Source organism: Balaenoptera physalus (assembly GCF_965194825.1).
Source record: "Balaenoptera physalus genome assembly, chromosome: 7".
Classification (NCBI taxonomy): domain Eukaryota; kingdom Metazoa; phylum Chordata; class Mammalia; order Artiodactyla; family Balaenopteridae; genus Balaenoptera; species Balaenoptera physalus.
The window spans coordinates 56,549,721-56,571,885 of record NC_138886.1 but is presented as its reverse complement, the minus strand read 5'-3'; the positions used below and the strand labels follow the sequence as shown (position 1 = coordinate 56,571,885).

At 38.0% G+C, this 22,165-nt stretch overlaps 1 protein-coding gene across 5 annotated transcripts in view; it reads right to left on the bottom strand.

The window, feature by feature from the left end:
- Nucleotides 1-1,680: 1,680 nt before the first annotated feature.
- IL33 (interleukin 33) overlaps nucleotides 1,681-22,165 on the bottom strand; it is an 86,086-nt gene continuing 65,601 nt past the window's right edge. For all 5 annotated transcript variants that reach the window (XM_082471096.1, XM_082471094.1, XM_082471095.1 and 2 more), the window contains one exon: nucleotides 1,681-21,141. In XM_082471096.1, the coding sequence (XP_082327222.1) occupies nucleotides 20,935-21,141 (207 nt within the window). In that variant the 3' untranslated portion in view covers nucleotides 1,681-20,934. The remainder of the gene's footprint in view (nucleotides 21,142-22,165) is intronic.

Genomic DNA, 22,165 nt, shown 5'->3' with positions numbered 1-22,165 from the left:
AGATTTTTTTTTTTTTTTGATCAATGATATCTTTATTTTTCAAAATGAATTTAAATTATATGAAATGTACCAAACCATTGATTAGAAATCCTGAGATGAACTCCAGGGTAAATTTTTTTTTCTTTTCTCTAGGCCTTTATATTACAATGATTTTTTTTAAATTGAAGTATAATTAATTTACAATATTGTGTTAGTTTCAGGTGTACAGCAAAGAAATTCAGTTATACATATATAGACATATTTTTTTCAGATTCTTTTCCCTTATAGGTTATTCAAAAATATTGAGTAGAGTTCCCTGTGCTATATAGTAGGTCCTTGTTGGTTATCTATTTTCTATACAGTAGTGTGTATCTGCTAATCCTAAACTCCTAATTTATACCCCTTCTTTCCCCTTTGGTAACCATAAGTTTGTTTTCTGTGTCTGTGGGTCTATTTCTGTTTTTGTTTTGTTTTTTTTCCACACACACACACTGTATTTTATTTTTACAAGAGATAAATAGACTGACACCAAGCATTGTACATGGATGACCACAACAAAAGCAACAATGATTGCAATTACCAAACATGAAACACACTCATACTATGTCATAATATTGACATTCAGTCCAGTAATCCTCCACTGTAACAGCTCCTTTACTTTGCAGTGAAAATTGATTTGTATATTCTTTGCCTCTGAGTCCTTGTGGGATTTTTTTTTTTTAAATTCAGACAGAAAGTCACAAAAATTATATTCATCCTCATCAGTTCACTCAGTCCCATGTAATTAATTTTTTTTTTCATCTTGATCTTTTGTTAGCACTTTTATGAGTTCATCAGTTTTTCATTAGAGTTCTGAAAATGCTTATTCCTTCAGTTCAGCAGTACAGTCAGTTACCAGAAACCTGTACTTGTCAGAGTCTTTTCCATGAATTTCTTGAAGATGAAACCCTTTTATAGGAACATATTTGCAAAATCATCAGAGTACACCCAGAACTGTCTGTAAATGACAAAAGACTTAAAAATGACCATGGTAAAAGATTTGATGAAAGTTCATAATAATGCAGTTGACAAGAAAATTAGTTATTTCTGAGATATACATTTTAAAGTAATAACTAGGATTATTACTTATGACGTTATACCAGAACATGTAAGATTTTTAGAAATTTCATGTAATGTCTGAAACATTTATATTAACATATTTCCATACATATTTCCATACAAATACAAATATAAGATTTTTAGAAATTTCATGTAATGTCTGAAACATTTATATTAACATATTTCCATACATTGTTGGAAGATTTTTAATCACAGTTTCAACTTCAGTGCTTGTGATTGGTCTGTTTATATTTTCTATTTCTTCCTGGTTCATTCTCAGAAGGTTGTGCTTTTCTAAGAATTTGTCCATTTCTTCCAGGTTTTCCACTTTATTGGCATATAGTTGCTTGTAGTAATCTCTCATGATCCTTTGTATTTCTGCAGTGTCAGTTTTTACTTCTCCGTTTTCATTTCTAATTCTATTGATTTGAGTCTTCTCCCTTTTTTTTCTTGATAAGTCTGGCTAATGGTTTATCAATTTTGTTTATCTTCTCAAAGAACCAGCTTTTAGTTTTATTGATCTTTGCTATTGTTTCCTTCATTTCTTTTTCATGTATTTCTGCTCTGATCTTTATGATTTCTTTCCTTCTGCTAACTTTGGGGTTTTTTTTTGTTTGTTTGTTCTTCTTTCTTTAATTGCTTTAGGTGTAAGGTTAGGTTGTTTATTTGAGATTTTTCTTGTTTTCTGAGGTAGGATTGTATTGCTATGTACTTCCCTGTTAGAACTGCTTTTGCTGCACCCCATAGGTTTTGGCTCATTGTGTTTTCATTGTCATTTGTTTATACGTATTTTTTGATTTCCTTTTGATTTCATCAGTGATCTCTTGGTTATTTTGTAGTGTATTGTTTAGCCTCCATGTGTTTGTATTTTTTACAGATTTTTTCCTGTAATTGATATCTAGTCTCATAGTGTTGTGGTCAGAAAAGATACTTGATACGATTTCAATTTTCTTAAATTTACCAAGGCTTGATTTGTGACCCAAGATATGATCTGTCCTGGAGAATGTTCCATGAGCACTTGAGAAGAAAGTGTATTCTGTTGTTTTTGGGTGGATAGTCATATAAATATCAATTAAGTCCATCTTGTTTAATGTGTCATTTAAAGCTTGTGTTTCCTTGTTTATTTTCATTTTGGATGATTTGTCCATTGGTGAAAGTGGGATGTTAAAGTCCCCTACTATGATTGTGTTGTGGTCGATTTCCCCTTTTATGGCTGTTAGTATTTGTCTTATATATTAAGGTGCTCCTATGTTGGGTTCATAAATATTTACAGTTTTTATATCTTCTTCTTGGATTAATCCCTTGATCATTGTGTAGTGTTCTTCTTTGTCTCTTGTAATAGTCTTTATTTTAAAGTCTATTTTGTCTGATATGAGAATTGCTAGTCCAGCCTTCTTGTGATTTCCATTGGCATTGAATATCTTTTTTCCATCCCCTCACTTTCAGTCTGTATGTGTCCCTAGGTCTGAAGTAGGTCTCTTGTAGACAGCATATATGGGTCTTGTTTTTGTATCCATTCAGCCAGTCTATATCTTTTGGTTGGAGCATTTAATCCATTTACATTTAAGGTAATTATTGATATGTATGTTCCTATTACCATTTTCTTAATTGGTTTGGGTTTGTTATTGTAGTTCCCTTCCTTTATTTGTGTTTCCTGCCTAGAGAAGTTCCTTTAGCATTTGTTGTAAAGCTGGTTTGGTGTTGCTGAATTCTCTTAACTTTTGCTTGTTTGTAAAGGTTTTAATTTCTCCATCGAATCTGAATGAGATCCTTGCTGGGTGAAGTAATCTTGGTTTTAGGTTTTTCCCTTTCATCACTTTAAATATGTCCTGCCCTCCCTTCTGACTTGCAGAGTTTCTTCCGAAAGATCAACTGTTAACCTTATGGGGATTCCCTTGTATCTTTTTCCTTGCTTTTCCCTTGCTGCTTTTAATGTTTTTTCTTTGTATTTAATTTTTGGTAGTTTGTTTAATATGTGTCTTGGCGTGTTTCACATTGGATTTATCCTGTATGGGACTCTCTGCGCTTCCTGAACTTGACTCTTTCCTTTCCCATATTAGGGAAATTTTCAACTATAATCTCTTCAAATATTTTCTCAGTCCCTTTCTTTTTCTCTTCTTCTTCTGGGATGCCTATATTTCGAATGTTGGTGTGTTTAATATTGTCCCAGAGGTCTCTGAGACTGTCCTCAATTCTTTTCATTCTTTTTTCTTTATTCTGCTCTGTGGTAGTTATTTCCACTATTTTATCTTCCAGGTCACTTATCCGTTCTTCTGCCTCAGTTATTCTGCTATTGACTCCTTCTAGAGAATTTTAAATTTCATTTATTGTGTTGTTCATCATTTTTGGTTTGCTCTTTAGTTCTTTTAGGTCCTTGTTAAACGTTTCTTGTATTTTCCCCATTCTGTTTCCAAGATTTTGGATCATGTTTACTCTCATTACTCTGAATTCTTTTTCAGGTAGACTGCCTATTTCCTCTTCATTTGTTTGGTCTGGTAGGTTTTTACGTTGCTGCTTCATCTGCTGTGTGTTTCTGTGTCTTCTCATTTTGCTTAACTTACTGTGTTTGGGGGTCTCCTTTTCGCAGGCTGCAGGTTCATAGTTCCCATTGTTTTTGGTGTCTGCCTCCAGTGGCTAAGGTTGGTTCAGTGGGTTGTGAAGGCTTCCTGGTGGAGGGCACTGGTGCCTGTTTTCTGGTGGATGAGGCTGGATCTTGTCTTTCTGGTGGGCAGGACCATGTTTGGTGGTGTGTTTTGGGGTGTCTGTGACCTTATTATGCTTTTAGGCTGCCTCTCTGCTAATGGGTGGGGTTGTGTTCCTGTCTTGCTAGTTGTTTGACTTAGGGTGCCCAGCACTGTAGCCTGCTGGTCGTTGAGTAGAGCTGGGTCTTAGCGTTGAGATAGAGATCTCTGGGAGAGCTTTCTCCGTTTGATATTATGTGGAGCCAGGCGGTCTCTGGTGGACCAGTGTCCTGAACTCGGCTCTCTTACCTCAGAGGCACAGGCCTGACACCTGGCCAGAGCACCAAGACCCTGTCAGCCACACGGCTCAGAAGAAAAGAGAGAAAAAAAGAAAGAAAGAAAAAAATAAAATAAAGTTATTAAAATAAAAAATTAAAAAATTAAAAAGTAATAAAAAAAAAGAAAGAAAGAAGAGAGCAACCAAACCAAAAAACAAATCCACCAATGATAACAAGCACTAAAAAGTATACTAAAATAAGAAAAAAACAAAAAAACGGACAGACACAACCATAGGACAAATGATAAGAGCGAAGCTATACAGACAAAATCACACAAAGAAGCATAAACATACACAGTCACAAAAAGAAGAAATATATGGTTGCTCCCGAAGTCCACTGCCTCAATTTTGGGATGATTCGTTGTCTACTCAGGTATTCCTCAGATACAATGTACATCAAGTTGATTGTGGAGATTTAATCCGCTGCTCCTGAGGCTGCTGGGAGATATTTCCCTTTCTCTTTGTTTGCACAGCTCCTGGCGTTCAGCTTTGGGTTTGGCCCCCCCTTTGCATGTAGGTTGCCTAAGGGCGTCCTTTCTTCGCTCAGACAGGATGGGGTTAAAGTAGCAACTGATTAGGGGGGCTCTGGCTCACTCAGGCCGGGGGGAGGGAGCGGTGCGGAATGTGGGGTGAGCCTGTGGTGGCAGAGGCCAGCGTCATGTTGCAATAGGCTGAGGCATGCCGTGTGTTCTCCTGGGGAAGTTGTCCCTGGATCACGGGACCCTGGCAGTGGTGGGCTGCACAGGCTCCTGGGAGGGGAGGTGTGGATAGTGACCTGTGCTTGCACATAGGCTTCTTGGTGGCTGCAGCAGCAGCCTTAGCGTTTCATGCCTGTCTTTGGTGTCTGTGCTGATAGGCGTGGCTCATGCCCCTCTCAGGAGCTTGTTTAGGCGGTGCTCTGAATCCCCTCTCCTCACGCACCCCGAAACAATGGACTCTTGCCTCTTAGGTGGTTCCAGACTTTTTCCCGGACTCCCTCCTGGCTAGCTGTGGCGCACTAGCCCCCTTCAGGCTTTGTTCACGCAGCCAACCCCAGTCTTCTCCCTGGGATCTGACCGAAGCCCGAGCCTCAGCTCCCAGCCCCCACCTGTCCTGGCTGGCGGGTGAGCAGACAAGCCTCTCGGGCTGGTGAGTGCTGGTAGCACCGATCCTCTGTGCGGGAATCTCTTAGCTTTGCCCTCTGCACCCCTGTTGCTACGCTGTCCTCCATGTCTCCGAAGCTTTCCCCCTGTCACCCCCGGTCTCTGCCAGTAAAGGGGTTTCCTAGTGTGTGGAAACCTTTCCTCCTTCACAGCTCCCTCCCAGTGGTGCTGGTCCCATCCCTATTCTTTTGACCCTGTTTTTTCTTTTGCCCTACGTGGGGCAAAAGGTACATGGGGATTTTCTTGCCTTTTGGGAAGTCTGAGGTCTTCTGCCAACGTTCAGTAGGTGTTCTGTAGGAGTTGTTCCACATATAGATGTATTTCTGATGTATTTGTGGGGAGGAAGGTGATCTCCACGTCTTACTCTTCTGCCATCTTGAAGGTCTCTCCTCTTCTTTAAATGTTTGATAGAATTCGCCTGTGAGGCCATCTGGTCCTGCACTGTTGTTTGTTGGGAGTTTTTAAATCACAGTTTCAATTTCAGTACTTGTGGTTATTCTGTTCATATTTTCTATTTCTTCCTGGTTTGGTCTTGGGAGATTGTACCTTTCTAAGAATTTGTCCATTTCCTCCAGGTTGTCCATTTTATTGGTATATAGCTGCTCATAGTAGTGTCTTATAATCCTTTGTATTTCTGTGGTGTCAGTTGTAATTTCTCCTTTTTCATTTCTGATTTTATTGATTTGGGCTCTCTCCCTTTTTTCTTGTTGAGTCTGACTAAAGGTTTATCAATTTTGTTTATCATTTCAAAGAACCAGCTTTTACTTGCATTGATCTTTTCTATTGTTTTCTTAGTCTCTATTTCATTTATTTCTGCTCTGATCTTTATGATTTCTTTCCTTCTACTAACTTTGGCTTTTGTTTGTTCTTCTTTAGTTGTAAGGGTGTGTTGTTTATTGAAATTTTTCTTGTTTCCTGTGGTAAGACTGTATTGCTATAAATTTCCCCCTTAGAACTGCTTTTCCCACATCCCATAGGGTTTGTATTGTCGTGTTCTTATTTTCATTTGTCTCTAGGTATTTTTACTTTCCTCTTTGATTTCTTCAGTGATCCATTGGTTGTTTAGTAGCACATTGCTTAGCCTCCACGTGTTTGTGTTTTTTGAAGTTTTTTTTCCTTGTAGTTGATTTCCAATCTCATAGCGTTGTGGTTGGAAAAGATGCTTGATATGATTTCAGTTTTTTAAAATTTACCAGGACTTCTTTTGTGGCCCAGCATGTGATCTATTCTGGAGAATGGTCTATGTGAACTTGAAAGAATGTGTATTCTGCTGCTTTCAGATGGAATGCTCTATAAATATTAACTAAGCCCATCTGGTCTAACGTGTCTTTTAAGGCCTGTGTTTCCTTATTGATTTTCTGTCTGCATGATGTGTCTATTGATGTAAGTGAAGTATTAAAGTCTCCCACTATTATTGTGTTACTGTCAATTTATCCTTTTATGTCTGTTAACATTTTCCTTATATATTGAGGTGTTCCTATGTTCTGTGCATATATATTTATTACAAGTGTTATATCTTCTTCTTGGATTGATTCTGTGATCATTATGTAGTTTTGTTCTTTGTCTCCTGTAACAGTCTTTATTTTAAAGTCTATTTTGGGGAATTCCCTGGTGGTCCAGTGGTTAGGACTTGATGCTTTCACTGCCATGGCCTGGGTTCAATCCCTAGCTGGCGAACTAAGATCCTGCAAGCTGCACAGTGGCCAAAAATAAACAAACAGAACAAATAAAGTCTATTTTGTCTGATATGAGTATCACTACTCCAGCTTCCTTTGATTTCCATTTTCATAGAATACATTTTTCTATCCCCACACTTCCAGTCTGTATGTGTCTCTAGATATGAAGTTGGTCTCTTGTAGACAGCATCTTTACGGGTCTTGTTTTTGTATCCATTCAGCCAGTCTATATCTTTTGATTGGAGCATTTAATCCGTTTATATTTAAGGTAATTATTGATATGTATGTTGTTATTGCCATTTTGGTAATTGTTTTAGATTTGTTTTTGTAGGTGTTTTTTTATTCCTTTCCTCTTTTGTTATCTTCTCTTGTGATTTATGACTATCTTTAATGTTGTGTTTGGATTCCTTTTTCTTTTTTGTGTGTATTATCTATTATAGATTTTTGTGGTTACCATGAGGTTTTGATATAGCAGTCTATATGTATACATGATTGTTTTAGGTTGCTGATCTCTTAGTTTCAATTGCATTTCAGCTATCCAGCATTTGTGCCAGAGGATCGCACAATTAATGGTTTTGATATCATATTTGTGTGTCGATGATTTCCTACCCTTACTGTATGTTTGCTTTACTAGTGAGCTCTCCCATTTTGTAATTTTCTTGTTTCTAGCTGTGGCCTTTTCTTTTCCACTTAAAGAAGTTCCTTTAGCATTTGTCATAACACTGGTTTGGTGGTGCTGAATTCCTTTAGCTTTCGTTTGTCTGTAAAGCTTTTGATTTCTCATAGAATCTGAATGAGAGCCTTGCTGGGTCGAGTATTTTTGGTTGTAGCTTTTTCCCTTTCATCACTTTAAATATATTTTTTCACTCCCTTCTGGCCTGTAGAGCTTCTGCTGAAAAATCAGCTGATAGTCTTATGGGGATTCCCTTGTATGTTATTTGTTGCTTTTTCCTTGTTGCTTTTAATATTTTCTCTTTGTCTTTAATTTTTGTCAATTTGATTACTATGTGTCTTGGCGTGTTCCTCCTTGGGTTAATTCTGTAAGGGACTCTGTGCTTCCTGGACTTGGGTGACTGTTAATCTCTTTGAATATTTTCTCAGGCTCTTTCTCTCCCTCTTCTCCTTCTGTGACCCCTATAATGTGAATGTTGGTGTGTTTGCTGTTGTCCCAGATGTCTCTTAAACTGTCCTCATTTCTTTTCATTCTTTTTTCTTTATTCTGTTCCATAGCGGTGATATCCACCACTGTGTCTTCCAGTTCAATGATTCGTTCTTCTGCCTCATTCATTCTGCTATTGATTCCTTCTAGTGTGTTTTTCATTTCAGTTATTGTATTCTTCAACTCTGTTTGGTTGTTCTTTATATTTTCTATCTCTTTGCTAAGAACTTCTTGTGACTTCTCAATCTGTGCATCTGTTCTTTTTATGAGTTCTTGGATCATCTTTGTAGCCATTTCTTGGAACTCTTTCATGGGTAGGTTGCCTATCTCCACTTCACTTAGTTGTTCTTCTGGGGTTTTATCTTGTTCCTTTGTCTGGAACATATTCCTTTGCCATCTCATTTTTAAATTTCTATTTGTATTTTTATGTATGTACTAGCTTGGTTACATCTCTCAACCTTGGAGTGGCCTTCTGTAGGGGCTGTCCTATGTGTCCCAGAAGTACACTCCCCTCTCGTCACCCAAGGGCCAGGGACCAGCTGGTTCCAGGGTAGATTCTGACCTGTGTTTGTGGACTCAGTTCCACAGGCTGCAGGCTTGTAGTTTCCTTCCTTCTGGTATCTGCCCCCTGGTGGGTGAGGCTGGTCTAGAGGCTTGTGCAGGCTTCCTGGTGGGAGGGGTCAGTGCCTGCCCACTGGTGGGTAGAGCTGTTTCTTGGCCCTCTGGTGGGCAGGGCAGTGTCAAGGGGCATGTCTTAGGCTGGCTGTGGGATCAGGAAGTCTTTAGGCAGCCTGTCTACTGATGGGTGGGCTTGTGTTCCCACCCTATTTGTTGTTTGGCCTTAGGTGTCCTAGCACTGGAGCTTACAGGCTATTGGGTGGGGCCAGGTCTCCATGCCAAGGAACCAAAATGTCTGCATTTAGTCAGAGGTCATGTAGGTCCTTGCTGTGTCCACCACCAGCTTTTTTGACCCCAGAGAGGGACACAGCCATCCCCTGTCTCCCCAGGAGACCCTTCAAGACCTGCAGGTAGGTCTGGGCTAGACTCCTATGGAGTCACTACTTTTGCACTGGGTCTTGGTGCATGTGAGACCTTGTGTACACCCTTTAAGAGTGGAGTCTCTGTTTCCTCCAGTCCTGTGGAGCTCCTGCAATCAACTCCTGCTGGCATTCAAAGCCAAATGCTCTGGGAGCTCCTCCTCCCAATTCTGGACCCCTAGGCTGGGGAGCCTGGCATGTGGCTCAGAGCTCTCACTCCTGTGGGAGAACTTCTGCAATATAATTATTCTCCAGTTTGTGGGTCACCCACCTGGGTGGTATGGAATTTGATTATATCAAGAGTGCACCCCCTCCTACTGTCTTGTGGTTTCTTCCTTGTATTTTTGGATATAGAATAACTTTTTTTGTGTGTAGATTCCAGTCCTTTTAATTGATGGTTGTTCAGCAGTTAGTTGTGATTTTGGTGTGTTCATGAGAGGAGGTGAGCTCAAGGTTCTTTTACTCTGCTATCTTGTCCTCACAGTCTTTCAAGATTTTAAGTTTGGTTTCTGGAGAATTGTCATTTTCTTTTTTTTTTTTTAACATCTTTATTGGAGTATAATTGCTTTACAGTGTTGTGTTAGTTTCTGTTGTATAACAAAGTGAATCAGCTATATGTATACATATATCCCCATATCCCCTCCCTCTTTCATTTTCTTTTTAAAATACTATGTCACTATGGTTTTTCATGGTGCTTGATGACTTGTTCCTCCACTGGTGTACTTGAAGTAGTGAACATCTTTCTTGTTTAGATAGAGCTTTTGTTCAATTTGATTTTAATTGTTCAACAGGTTGGTAATTAAGTCCTTCCTTTTGTTTTTTTACTAGGTGGTGCTATAGCACAAGTTTTAGGTTTCTCTTGCTTGAGCTGGCTCTGGCTATATTTGAGAATCAGCACTCTGCTCCCTCTACCACCTCTGCCAGAGGTGTTACCAGTGCCCTTGTCATTGCTACTTGTGCTCCTGGGGTCACTGGTGTCTTGTTGTTGCTGGTGTCAGTGCTATTTCTGGCATTGCTGCTGGGGGCACCAGGATGGTGGGTGCCTCTGCTGTGTCCAGGTTCACCTGGGTTGTGGGCACTGCCACTGTGGCAGGGGGAGGGGGAAATTTGGGACAAGCCAGGATTATGGTTCCCTCTACCACTTCTGGCGTTCTCATGTTCACAGGTGGCTGGAGTCATGGGTGCCACTGTGGCTGTAGGAACTATGATTGTGGGCCCTGATGCTACTGCTGCCCAGTTGCTTGTGGCTGTGGGTGCTGCTGCAGCTTAGAGGCCAGAGTTGTGTGCACCACCTCTGTTGCTGCTATCAGGTTCTCTGGGGCTGCAGGCTCAGCCACCATGGCCAGGAGGACCAGGATAGCTGTACTGCCTCCACTCTTCCCCCAGTTCTGCCTCTTCTATGAGTTCAAATCCACCCACCTTTAGATGTACAAATGTGTGGATCTCTCCAGCATCCTGATGTGTTGTGCAGCAGAGCCTTTGTTAAATTATGCATGTTTTACTAGTTACAGATAGAAGGGGAGAGGTAAAGGGACTGTCTCATATTACCATAATGCTGACATCACTGTGTCTTACTGTGTTTTAAGGGTTCTTCATATAGTCTAAATATGTCTTTTAGCAAATACATGTTTTGCAAATGTTTTCTTATGGTCTTTCGCTTGTCTTCTCACTCTTTTTAACACCACCTTTCTAAGAGCAAAAGTTTTTAATTTTGATGAATTCCAAAATATCAAATTTTAAAATTTTATGGATTATATTTTTGATATCCTATATAAAAAATCTTTATCTAACCCAGTGTCACATAGATTTTCTCTTATGTTTTCTTCTAGATTTATAGTTTTAGGTTTTACTTTTTATGTCTGTGATTCATCTTGAGTTTTCATATATAGTGCAAGGTATGGATTGAAGTTTAATATTTTTTTTCTTTTCGTTCTTTCTTTCTTTTTCTGTTTTTTGCATATGGATAGGCAATTGTTCCAACACCATTTGTTGAAAAGATTACCCTTTTTTTTTTGTCTATTGAATTGACTTTGCATCTTTGGGAATAATCTGTTGTATATATATGGTTGAGTCTATTTTTGAACTCTCTATGCTGTTCCACCGATGACTTTGTCTATCTTTATGGAAATACCACACTCTCAACATAAATGTAGCTTTATAATAAGTCTTGAAAGCAAGTAGTAGAGACCTCTAGTGTTGTTTTTCTTTTTAGAAATTGTTTTGGCTATTCTAGGTCCTCCGAATTTCTATGTAAATTTTAAAATCAGATTGGGATTTTGATTGGGATTGCACCAAACGTATATATCAACCTCAGGAGAATGGACATCTAACCATATTGAATCTTCTGACCCCTGAACAAGGTACGTCTTTCCATTTATTTAGGTCTTCTTTAATTTCTCTCTGTTGTGCTTCGTAGTTTTCAGTGAACAGGTCTTGCATATCTTTGTCAGATTTATCCCTAAGTACTTTAAAATACTTAATTGTATTATAAATGGTAAACATTTAAATTTCCAGTTGTCTTTTGTTATTATATTATATAGAAATAAAAGTGATTTTTGTGTATTGTAATGTCTTGGATCTTTGTTAAACTCAATTTATAGTTCTATTAGCTTCTTTGCAAATTACATCAGACTTTCTACATGGATGATCATGTTATTTTTAAATACAGATAGTTTTACTTTTGTTTTCCAGTCTGGATTATTTATTTCTTTGTCTTGCCTTATTGCAATGGCTAGAAGCTCCAGTAAAATGCTAGATACAACTGGTGAGAGAAAAAGAAAAAAAGAGGTGGTGAGAGTGGACATCCGTTCATTGCTCTTGATCTTATACAGTCTGTTGCCATTAATTATGATGTTAGCTGTAAGTGTGCTTTGGTCTATGCCCTTTATCATGTTTAGAAGTTCCCTTTTATTTCTAGTTTATTGAGTGCTTTTATTAGGAATGGATATTAGATTTTGAACTGCTTTTTCTGCATCTATTGACATCATCGTATTGTTTTTCTGTTTTAATTTGTTAACGTGGTAAATTACATTGATTGATTTTTGAATATTTAACCAACCTTGTATTCCTGGGATAAACCCCACTTGGTCATGATGCATTTTTATATCTTTTAAATATATGTTTGTGTGTGTGTATCCTTTGTATGTATTATATATCCTTTTTCTGTATTGTTGGGTTTGATTTGCTAAAATTTTATTTAGTATTCTTTTATCTTTGTTCATGAAAACTATTGGTCTGTAGTTTTCAATGTCTTTGGTTTTTAGTGTAACACTTGCTGCATAGAATTAGTTCAACAGAATTCCCTCAATTTTTTGATAGAGTTTGTTTAGAATTGATATTTCTTCCTTAAATATTTGGAAGAATTCACCAAAGAAGACTGGAGTTTATAATGAGAAGATTTTAAACTACAGATTCACTTTTTAAAAAAATTTTTATTGGAGTATAGTTGATTTACAATGTTGTGTTAGTTTCAGGTGTATAGCAAAGTGAATCAGTTATACATATACATATATCCACTCTTTTTAAGATTCTTTTCCCTTATAGGCCATTACAGAGTAATGAGTGAATCAATATAGGGCCATTCATATTGTCCGTTTCTTCTTGAGTAAGTCTTGATAGTTTGTGTCTTTCAAGTAATCTGTCTATTTTTATTAAAATTGCCAAGTATTGTCCATAATATTCCCTTTTTTATCCTTTTAATATCTTTAGAATCTATACTGATGACTACTCTCTTATTATTGATGTTGGTAATTTGTATCACCATTTTTTTCCTAATCAATCTGGCAAAAGATTTATCCATTTTATTGATTTTTCTGCAATATCAAGATTTTGTTTTCATTGATTTCTCTATTGTTTTTCTGATCTATTTAATATTAATAAATTATTATGTAATATTTTAGTTATCCCATTTCTATATTTTGGAACATCTATGCTTTTATCCAATGATCTTTTGAAGGAATATGAGTCATTCTTTCATTTTTACTTTTAAATCTTTTTATATTTATAATGTAATATTTGATGTATATGAAAGACTATATGTAACTTATTTGTAGGTTAAGAAGTATAATCAAATAAACCCCTATGAACTTAGTGGATTACTACTATACCTGTAAGATCACATCCATTCTGATTCCATCCCCACCCCTGACCACCATACTTTATCTCTTAGAGGTTTTTTCTTAAAGTCATGGAGGGATTTGATTGTGCCTTTCTATATTCCAATTATACCTAAGAAATATTGTTCTTGGGTTTGCCTGTCTTTCTAAACTAACATTCACTGAGTGGTTGCAATGTACAAGGCAAGTCTTATCAGTGTCCTAAGAAGCAGGTGTTACTGTCATCTCTTCTATGGATGAGTTTGCTTTAAGCCACATTCAACAGAAAACCCACCATTAGCTTAAGCAAACATGGTTTTATTTTTCTCTCTCAACAAGAAAGTCTGCAGTTAACACTACAAGACTAGTATGGCAGCAAAAAAATGTCACGTGTGACCTGGTGTCTTACATTAGTTTCCCCAGAAGTAGATTCTGATTAAGGGATTTATCAGCATGTGATTTACTAAGGAAGTGTTCCCAAGAAATACTGCTAAGGGAGTTGGGCAGGGCAGGGATGGACAGGAATCTAAACAAGAATGTGATCTCATGCTGAAGTCCAGCAGAGGGTAGCTTCCACATGAACCCTGTAGGGGGATTTTTGAGTGAAATTTAAGACAGAGTTGTTTCACCCAAAACAAGGGAGCTGGGCTTTCAGGAGCCTTATAAGGCTGGTGGAAGGAATGCAAACTCACAGAAACTTTTATCTCTCTGTGCAAGAAAGAAAAGCAGCATCAGTACTGTAAGTGCAGTCTTTGTAAGAAGAGCTGCAAGTGCTGGATATTGAAAGCACACAGAAAGTGGTGGTGATGGTGGTGGTGGTGTGGGTGTATGGTACACACATAAATGTTATCAAAGAATCCAGTATAAAAAAACTCAAGGAGATTTGAGCAGAACACGAATATTGTTCTCTACACCAGAGTTCTCCCATTTTTCCCTCCTGCCATTTTTAATATGTAAGCCTTTGTCTCCTTGCTTACTGCTTCATGGTCAGAAGTTTTCTGCTGCACATTCAACCTCATACTTATGGTCTAGGTAGGAAGAAGGGGAGAGGGTGAAAGACTGAAAAAGGACATGCCAGCTGAATATGTCCCCTTTAAAAAGTTTTTCTCGGGGACTTCCCTGGTGGCACAGTGGTTAAGAATCCGCATGCCAATGGAGGGGGCATGGGTTCGAGCCCTGGTCTGGGAGAATCCCACATGCCGTGGAGTGGCTGAGCCTGTGTGCCACAATTACTGCGCCTGAGCTCTAGAGCCCGCGAGCCACAACTACTGAGCCTACGTGCCACAACTACTGAAGCCCGTGCACCTAGAGCCTGTGCTTTGCAACAAGAGAAGCCACTGCAATGAGAGGCCTGTGAACCACAATGGAGAGTAGCCCCCACTCACTGCAACTTGAGAAAACCCACACAAAGCAATGAAGACCCAATGCAGCCATAAATAAATAGTTTTTCTCGAACCATTATACCGTCTATCTTTTATTGTCCAGAACAGTTTCAAATGGTTACTGTGTGGAAGTCTGGGATGGAGTGTATTTTTATTTGGGCATATTGCTGCCCAGGTCAAAATGAGTTTCTGTGGGCAAGGAAGTAGGGGTGGTGGTGATAGATAGTAAGTAAACAACTACAATATTTGGTATCTCCTCATTTTTGCAGAGGATAAGAGGATAAGAGGTTGAGAGAGGTTATATAATTTGCTGAAGTTGCACAGGCAGTAAGCAGTAACCAAGCCTATGTTCTTTTTTTGTTTTTTTAATATTTATTTATTTAGCTGCATCGGGTTTTCGTTGTAGCATGCGGGTTCTTTTGTTGTGGGGCACGTGCTTCTCTCTAGTTGTGGCACGTGGGCTCTACAGCATGTGGGCTTTGGAACATGTGGGCTCTAGAGCACGCAGGCTCAGTAGTTGCAGTGCATGGGCTTAGTTGCCTCGCGGCATGTGGGATCTTAGTTCCCTGACCAGGGATGGAACTGGCGTCCCCTGCATTGGAAGGTGGATTCTTAACCATTGCACCACCAGGGAAGTCCCAACCTATGTTCTTAATATGCTAGGCAGTGATTCATGCATTCTCTTTTTTTTTTTTAATTCAGTGAAATAATGTAGTGCTTGTGATCTTTTTTTTAAAATTAATTAATTTATTTATTTTTGGCTGTGTTGGGTCCCCGCCTCTGCGCGAGGGCCCTCTCCAGTTGTGGAAAGCGGGGGCCACTCTTCATCGCGATGCGTGGGCCTCTCACTATTGCGGCCTTTCTTGTTGTGGAGTACAGGCTCCAGACGCGCAGGCTCAGCAACTGTGGCTCATGGGCCTAGCCGCTCCACGGCATGTGGGATCCTCCCAGACCAGGACTCGAACCCATGTGCCCTGCACTAGCAGGCAGACTCTCAACCACTGCACCACCAGGGAAGCCCTCTCTTTATGGGAGTGTCCTCTGGGTTAGAGACTGTAATTGGACTTGAGGAAGTGTTTCATCATCTTGGCATCTCAACAGGAAGTAGCTCATTGATACATCCAGTATATATGGCATGTATTTAAGGAGTATCTGCTAGAAGATGAGATTTCTGGGCTGTAGAGGTGATAGGATGAGGGGAGAAGGAGTTTTAGGACAAGCCTGTCCCAAACCCAACTGGAGTATCCCAGCTTAAGATTTCTCTATCCACCATGCAGTTTCTCAGCATGAGGCGCAAAGGTTGAAATTGGTGGGGTTTTTTTTTTTTGGATTTTTTTTTCTGCAGATATGGGGGTTGTGAATTAATCCTTTTAGACTTTAAACAAGCTGTTGCATTCTACTTAAATTAGGAATTTTCTTTCCCCAACTCCCCAAATTTCAACTCTTACTTAGTTTTCTTTTCCAATTCTAAGTCACTTTACTCATTCAAATAAAATTTTCCTGACAATATTTCAGGGTATCCAATAAATGCATAAAAATGTAAAGGATATAAATAAAATGAGGGAAAACTAAATTTTGACATAATTGTCATTTCTGATACAATGAAATGGGCAAATTCGTTCTGGTAATATGTGTTATACAACATCAAAACAAATGCAAGTTTGCAAGTTTTAGCCACAGCAATCAGAGAAGAAAAAGAAATAAAAGGAATCCAAATCAGAAAAGAAGAAGTAAAGCTGTCACTGTTTGCAGATGATATGATACTATACATAGAGAATCGTAAAGATGCTACCAGAAAACTACTAGAGCTAATCAATGAATCTGGTAAAGTAGCAGAATACAAAATTAATGCACAGAAATCTCTTGCATTCCTATACACTAACGATGAAAAATCAGAACAAAAATTAAGGGAACACTCCCATTTACCATTGCAACAAAAAGAATAAAATACCTAGAAATAAACCTACCTAAGGAGACAAAAAAACCTATATACAGAAAACTATAAGACACTGATGAAAGAAATTAAAGACTATACAAACAGATGGAGAGATATACCATATTATTGGAGTGGAAGAATCAAGATTGTGAAAATGACGGAACTACTCAAAGTAATCTACAAATTCAGTGCAATCCCTATCAAACTACCAATGACATTTTTCACAGAACTAGAACAAAAAATTGCACAATTTGTATGGAAACAAAAGACACCAAATAGCCAAAGCAATCTTGAGAAAGAAAAACGGAGCTGGAGGAATCAGCCTCCCAGACTTCAGACTATACTACAAAGCTACAGTAATCAAGACATTTATGGTACTGGCACAAAAACAGAACTATAGATCAATGGAGCAGGATAGACAGCCCAGAGATAAACCCACGCACATATGGTCACCTTATCTTATTTATTTATTTATTATAATTAATTAATTAATTTATTTATTTTTGTGGCTGTGTTGGGTCTTCGTTTCTGTGCGAGGGCTTCCTCTAGTTGTGGCAAGTGGGGGCCACTCTTCATCGCGGTTCGCGGGCCTCTCACTATCGCGGCATCTCTTGTTGTGGAGCACAGGCTCCAGACGCGCAGGCTCAGTAATTGTGGCTCACGGGCCCAGCTGCTCCACGGCATGTGGGATCCTCCCAGACCAGGGCTCGAACCTGTGTCTCCTGCACTGGCAGGCAGATTCTCAACCACTGCGCCACCAGGGAAGCCCCCTGGTCACCTTATTTTTGATAAAGGAAGCAAGAATATACAATGGAGAAAACACAGCCTCTTCAATGAGTGGTGCTGGGAAAACTGGACAGCTACACGTAAAAGAATGAAATTAGAACACTCCCTAACACCATACACAAAAATAAACTCAAAATGGATTAAAGACCTAAATGTAAGGCCAGACACTCTAAAACTCTTAGAGGAAAACATAAGAAGAACACTCTATGACATAAATCACAGCAAGATCCTTTGTGACCCACCTCCTAGAGAAATGGAAATAAAAACAAAAGTAAACAAATGGGACCTAATGAAACTTAAAAGCTTTTGCACAGCAAAGGAAAACATAAATAAGACAAAAAGACAACCCTCAGAATGGTAGAAAATATTTGCTAATGAAGCAACTGACAAAGGATTAATCTCCAAAATCTACAAGCAGCTCATGCAGCTCAATATCAAAAAACCAAACAACCCAAACCAAAAATGGGCAGAAGGTCTAAACAGACATTTCTCCAAAGAAGATATACAGATTTCCAACAAACACATGAAAGGATGCTCAGCATCACTAATCATTAGAGAAATGCAAATCAAAACTACAATGAGGTATCACCTCACACCAGTCAGAATGGTCATCATCAAAAATTCTACAGACAATAAATGCTGGAGAGGGTGTGGAGAAAAGGGAACCCTGTTGCACTGTTGGTGGGAATGGAAATTGATACAGCCACTATGGAGAACAGTATGGAGGCTCCTTAAAAAACTAAAAATAGAACTACCGTATGACCCAGCAATCCCACTACTGGGCATATACCCTGAGAAGACCATAATTCAAAAAGAGTCATGTACTACAATGTTCATTGCAGCTCTATTTACAATAGCCAGGACATGGAAGCAACCTAAGTGTCCATTGACAGATGACTGGATAAAGAAGATGTGGCACATATATACAATGGAATATTACTCAGCCATAAAAAGAAACGAAATTGAGTTATTTGTAGTGAGGTGGATGGACCTAGAGTTTGTCATACAGAGTGAAGTAAGTCAGAAAGAGAAAAACAAATACAGTATGCTAACACATATATATGGAATCTCAAAAAAAGAAAGAAAGGTTCTGAAGAACCTAGGGGCAGGACAGGAATAAAGATGCAGATGTAGATAATGGACTTGAGGACACGGGGAGTGGGAAGGGTAAGCTGGGATGAAGTGAGAGACTGGCATGGACGTATATACACTACCAAATGTAAAATAGATAGCTAGTGGGAAGCAGCCGCATAGCACAGGGAGATCAACTTGGTGCTTTGTGACCACCTAGAGGGGTGGGATAGGGAGGGTGAGAGTGAGACACAAGAGGGAGGAGATATGGAGACATATGTATATGTATAGCTGATTCACTTTGTTATAAAGCAGAAACTAACACACCATTGTAAAGCAATTATACTCCTGTAAAGATGTTAAAAAAAAATGCAAGTAAATGACAAAAAGCTACCATACATTTGAATATTTTAATCAAATAATACTGACTATAGTGATGGTGGAAAGTATTTTTTTTAAAAAAGGAAAATTAAACTGGTAAAATAAGATAACCAAATTGAAAGATATCTAAATAAGGAGTTGGAAGTCCCAGGTTAAAGTTTTAATGCAAGTATATGTTGGCTGTTTGATCTTGGGTAAAAGTCACTGAATACCTCCTTTGTACTGGCCACCATGATGGGCACTATGAGTACAAAGGTGAAAAAGACACAGTCTGTTCTCTGAAAAATCTTACTTAATTTTGAATCACCAAAAATATTAGACAAATGACCTACTCCATTTTCCAACATTGATGGATTGGGATATGCTTAATTTCACTTAAGAATTTCACAATATGAGTCATTTTATGATAAAATCATTATGGTCTCACATACTTTTGAAAAATACAGTTTATTCAAGAATATGAACAATGTAATGGATATATTTGGTTACTGAATAGTAATCATTTAAGTATATCATACAGATACACATGGTCAACATTTAGTGTTTTTCAGAGGGAATGATATAGATTCTGCTTTTATTTTTGTCTCTATAGTAAAATTATTGACAAAGTAATGAAACAAAGATATATTGTTCTATAATTGTTTGTCCTCATACAGTAATTCTCAGCCTCTTTTATTTTATTTTCCACCAACAATTATATTCAATATATCTCAACAAATTAAAAAGCCTACACTTTCAGAAAAAGTCATATTTTTATAAGTATTCTGTCATTATGTTTGTCATTTATTATCAGTATTACACCTGTGAAGAATTACAGTAGAAATTGCTAAGGTTTTAAAATAAGCAAAAATTATTTAGTAGTTGAGAAATGTTATTATATGGTTGAGTATAAATTTTAGTACCTTAGTAGCAATAAAACACAAAGATGTTTAATGAAGAATATTGCCATAAATAGGTTTATGTAAAATTCTACACCATCAGGTAGAAAAAGCAGAATAAAGATGTTGACATCCAGAGGTCAGGTGATGTGGAAGTGAGGTCAGGCGGTGCAGAAGGACACAGATGGTCAAAAGAAATGGAGAAAGAACAGAAGTCAAGTGAATATTCCATAGTAAGCAGGGTTATTGGGAAGCTAAACAACAAAAGGCCTTGTGCACGTGGGAAGAAAGGATGAGAAGAAATGTTGTCCAAGGTAATGAATATATCAAACGTCATAGATTCCTGGAAGCCAGGGTCAGAAGAACATATGAAGGATAACCAGTTATTGAAGTTGTAATGTTAATCCTATGTCCCGTCTAAGCTCTAGTAGGTTAGAGGACTTCTGGCCACAGCATGGTACTTGGAACCCATGGTGCTTGGATGCCCAAACATATATTGGGGCTCAGTGCTTTTAAAAATATTCTAGTTTGTTAGATATTCCTAATAATTTCAATTTCGTGTCTGAACTAAAATTTATTTCACTTTCTAATGTAAGAATGCCTTGCTTAAAGTTAACTCAGTCTATAAAAATCAGAATTTTAAAAGTGAGTTAGAGGTGAAATTATTCACTTTTAAAATACTAGATTTATTTTCCTTAATTTTTAAATTATCCTTGCCTTTTCACATATTTATGTTACCTGTCTAGCCATATAGGCATCTGAAGTTTCAGAATTTACAAACAAACTTGGTGTTTTATTCCAGTTGTGAAATGGTCAATCTGTGTTGCTTCCAGTTGTCTTTTTTATTAGTGGCTCTAGTGTTTGAGGCTATTATTTGGAACCAGGGAAAATTATGTCCCTATGTAGCTCTTTAAATTGATCCCTGTCTAAAACAAAACTGCGGATCAGCCCCTTCGCTTCTCCCCAGAGGTCTCAGCTCAAAATATGAAGAAGTTCTTTCAGCACTGAAAGTGGAAAAATGTAAAGGTCAGGCTGTATCTCTTCAGAATGTTGGCAAGTCTCTTTACCAATATGCTATTTAATATACCAATAGTTGTACTGAATATGCAGTGATACAGAGGGAAATAAAAAACAGAACTGAAGGATTATAAAAAAATTATTTTTATACATAATAAGGAAAACATTCCACAGCATACTAAACATTCCATTTCCCTTTGTGTCATCTGTCTCTTTATCGCTCATCCTTTCTCCAATGGTAGCTGTTTGGACTACTCAACCCAAGATCGGCAGCTTTCCGTCATATTAAGTTTGAGAGCTTAAATATGGTATTCTCTTCATTTGAGTCCTCAGGGTGTTCCCCTCGTTTAATTAGAGCTAGGTGGTTATCCTTTACTCCTAGAAACACTCCAGGATTGCTCTTACATTCAAATGAAACACATTGAGAGGTCTCCTCATGAAGGACAAAGAAGGCCTGTTCTGGCAATGGGTTTTCACATTTTTGTAGCTGAGGAAGACAAGAGAGAAAGTAACCAATATGTGAGTTGGAAGTCCAGAGTCAACTTTACATTCCTGTATTGGAAACTAAAGGAGAATAATTATTCATAACTTGATATTTCTAGCAAGCCTGCTTACTGAGAAGGGGATGGGAGGTGGGGAAGCAATGAGCAGAGGGCCAAAGTAGGGGGATTTGATTTGATTCACTGATAGTATATTTTGAGAGACATGATGGCTTAGAATGACTGGATCTGGATGCAGTATTTCTGGATTCATACTTCTCTTTTGCCATGTAGTATCTCTGAGACCTGGACACTTTGCTTTACCTTTCAAGCCTCAGTTTTTTAGTGTAGTCAGTTTTCTAGATCGGTCAACCCCCAACTTACCCACAGATACATGAGTGATAGAAATGATTATTATTTTAAGTTATTAAGTGTTAGGGATGGTTTGTTACACAGCAAACCTAGCCAATACAATAACTTCATAAGAGAGTTACTGTGAGAATAAAATGAGATAGTACTTGTAAAACCTTTAGCACACTTCTTGGTATATAATAAAGCTCAGTAGGGGTCAGCACTTATTATTGAGTAGTTATATATGCCAAACACTATTATATATACTTAAGAATGTTTTGTTAAGGGAGATGCTGATTACCATCCAGAGTTTGTATTAATACCTTGCATGGCTATATTAGTTAGCTCTATATATTTTATATTTATGTAATTTATCTTCTATATTAGACTTTCATGTTTTCTTCCTTGTGTCCACTTTGGCTTGTTTGTTCCTCAAGATGTTTATAATTCTTCATCATGACCAATATAATACTGCTATTTACTAACTGAAGAAGACAATGCAGTGAATCCTATGATTAAAATGTAGATTATTATGTTATCTATATATCTTGGCATATGGAAATGTTTATGACTCTCCCTTTAGCAGTCTCAGAGTATAAAATTAGTTTTTCAATTGCCTAAGAAAACCATATTTTACAAGGAAGTACTTCCTGGAAGAACATAGTAGTTCCTACAGCCAAA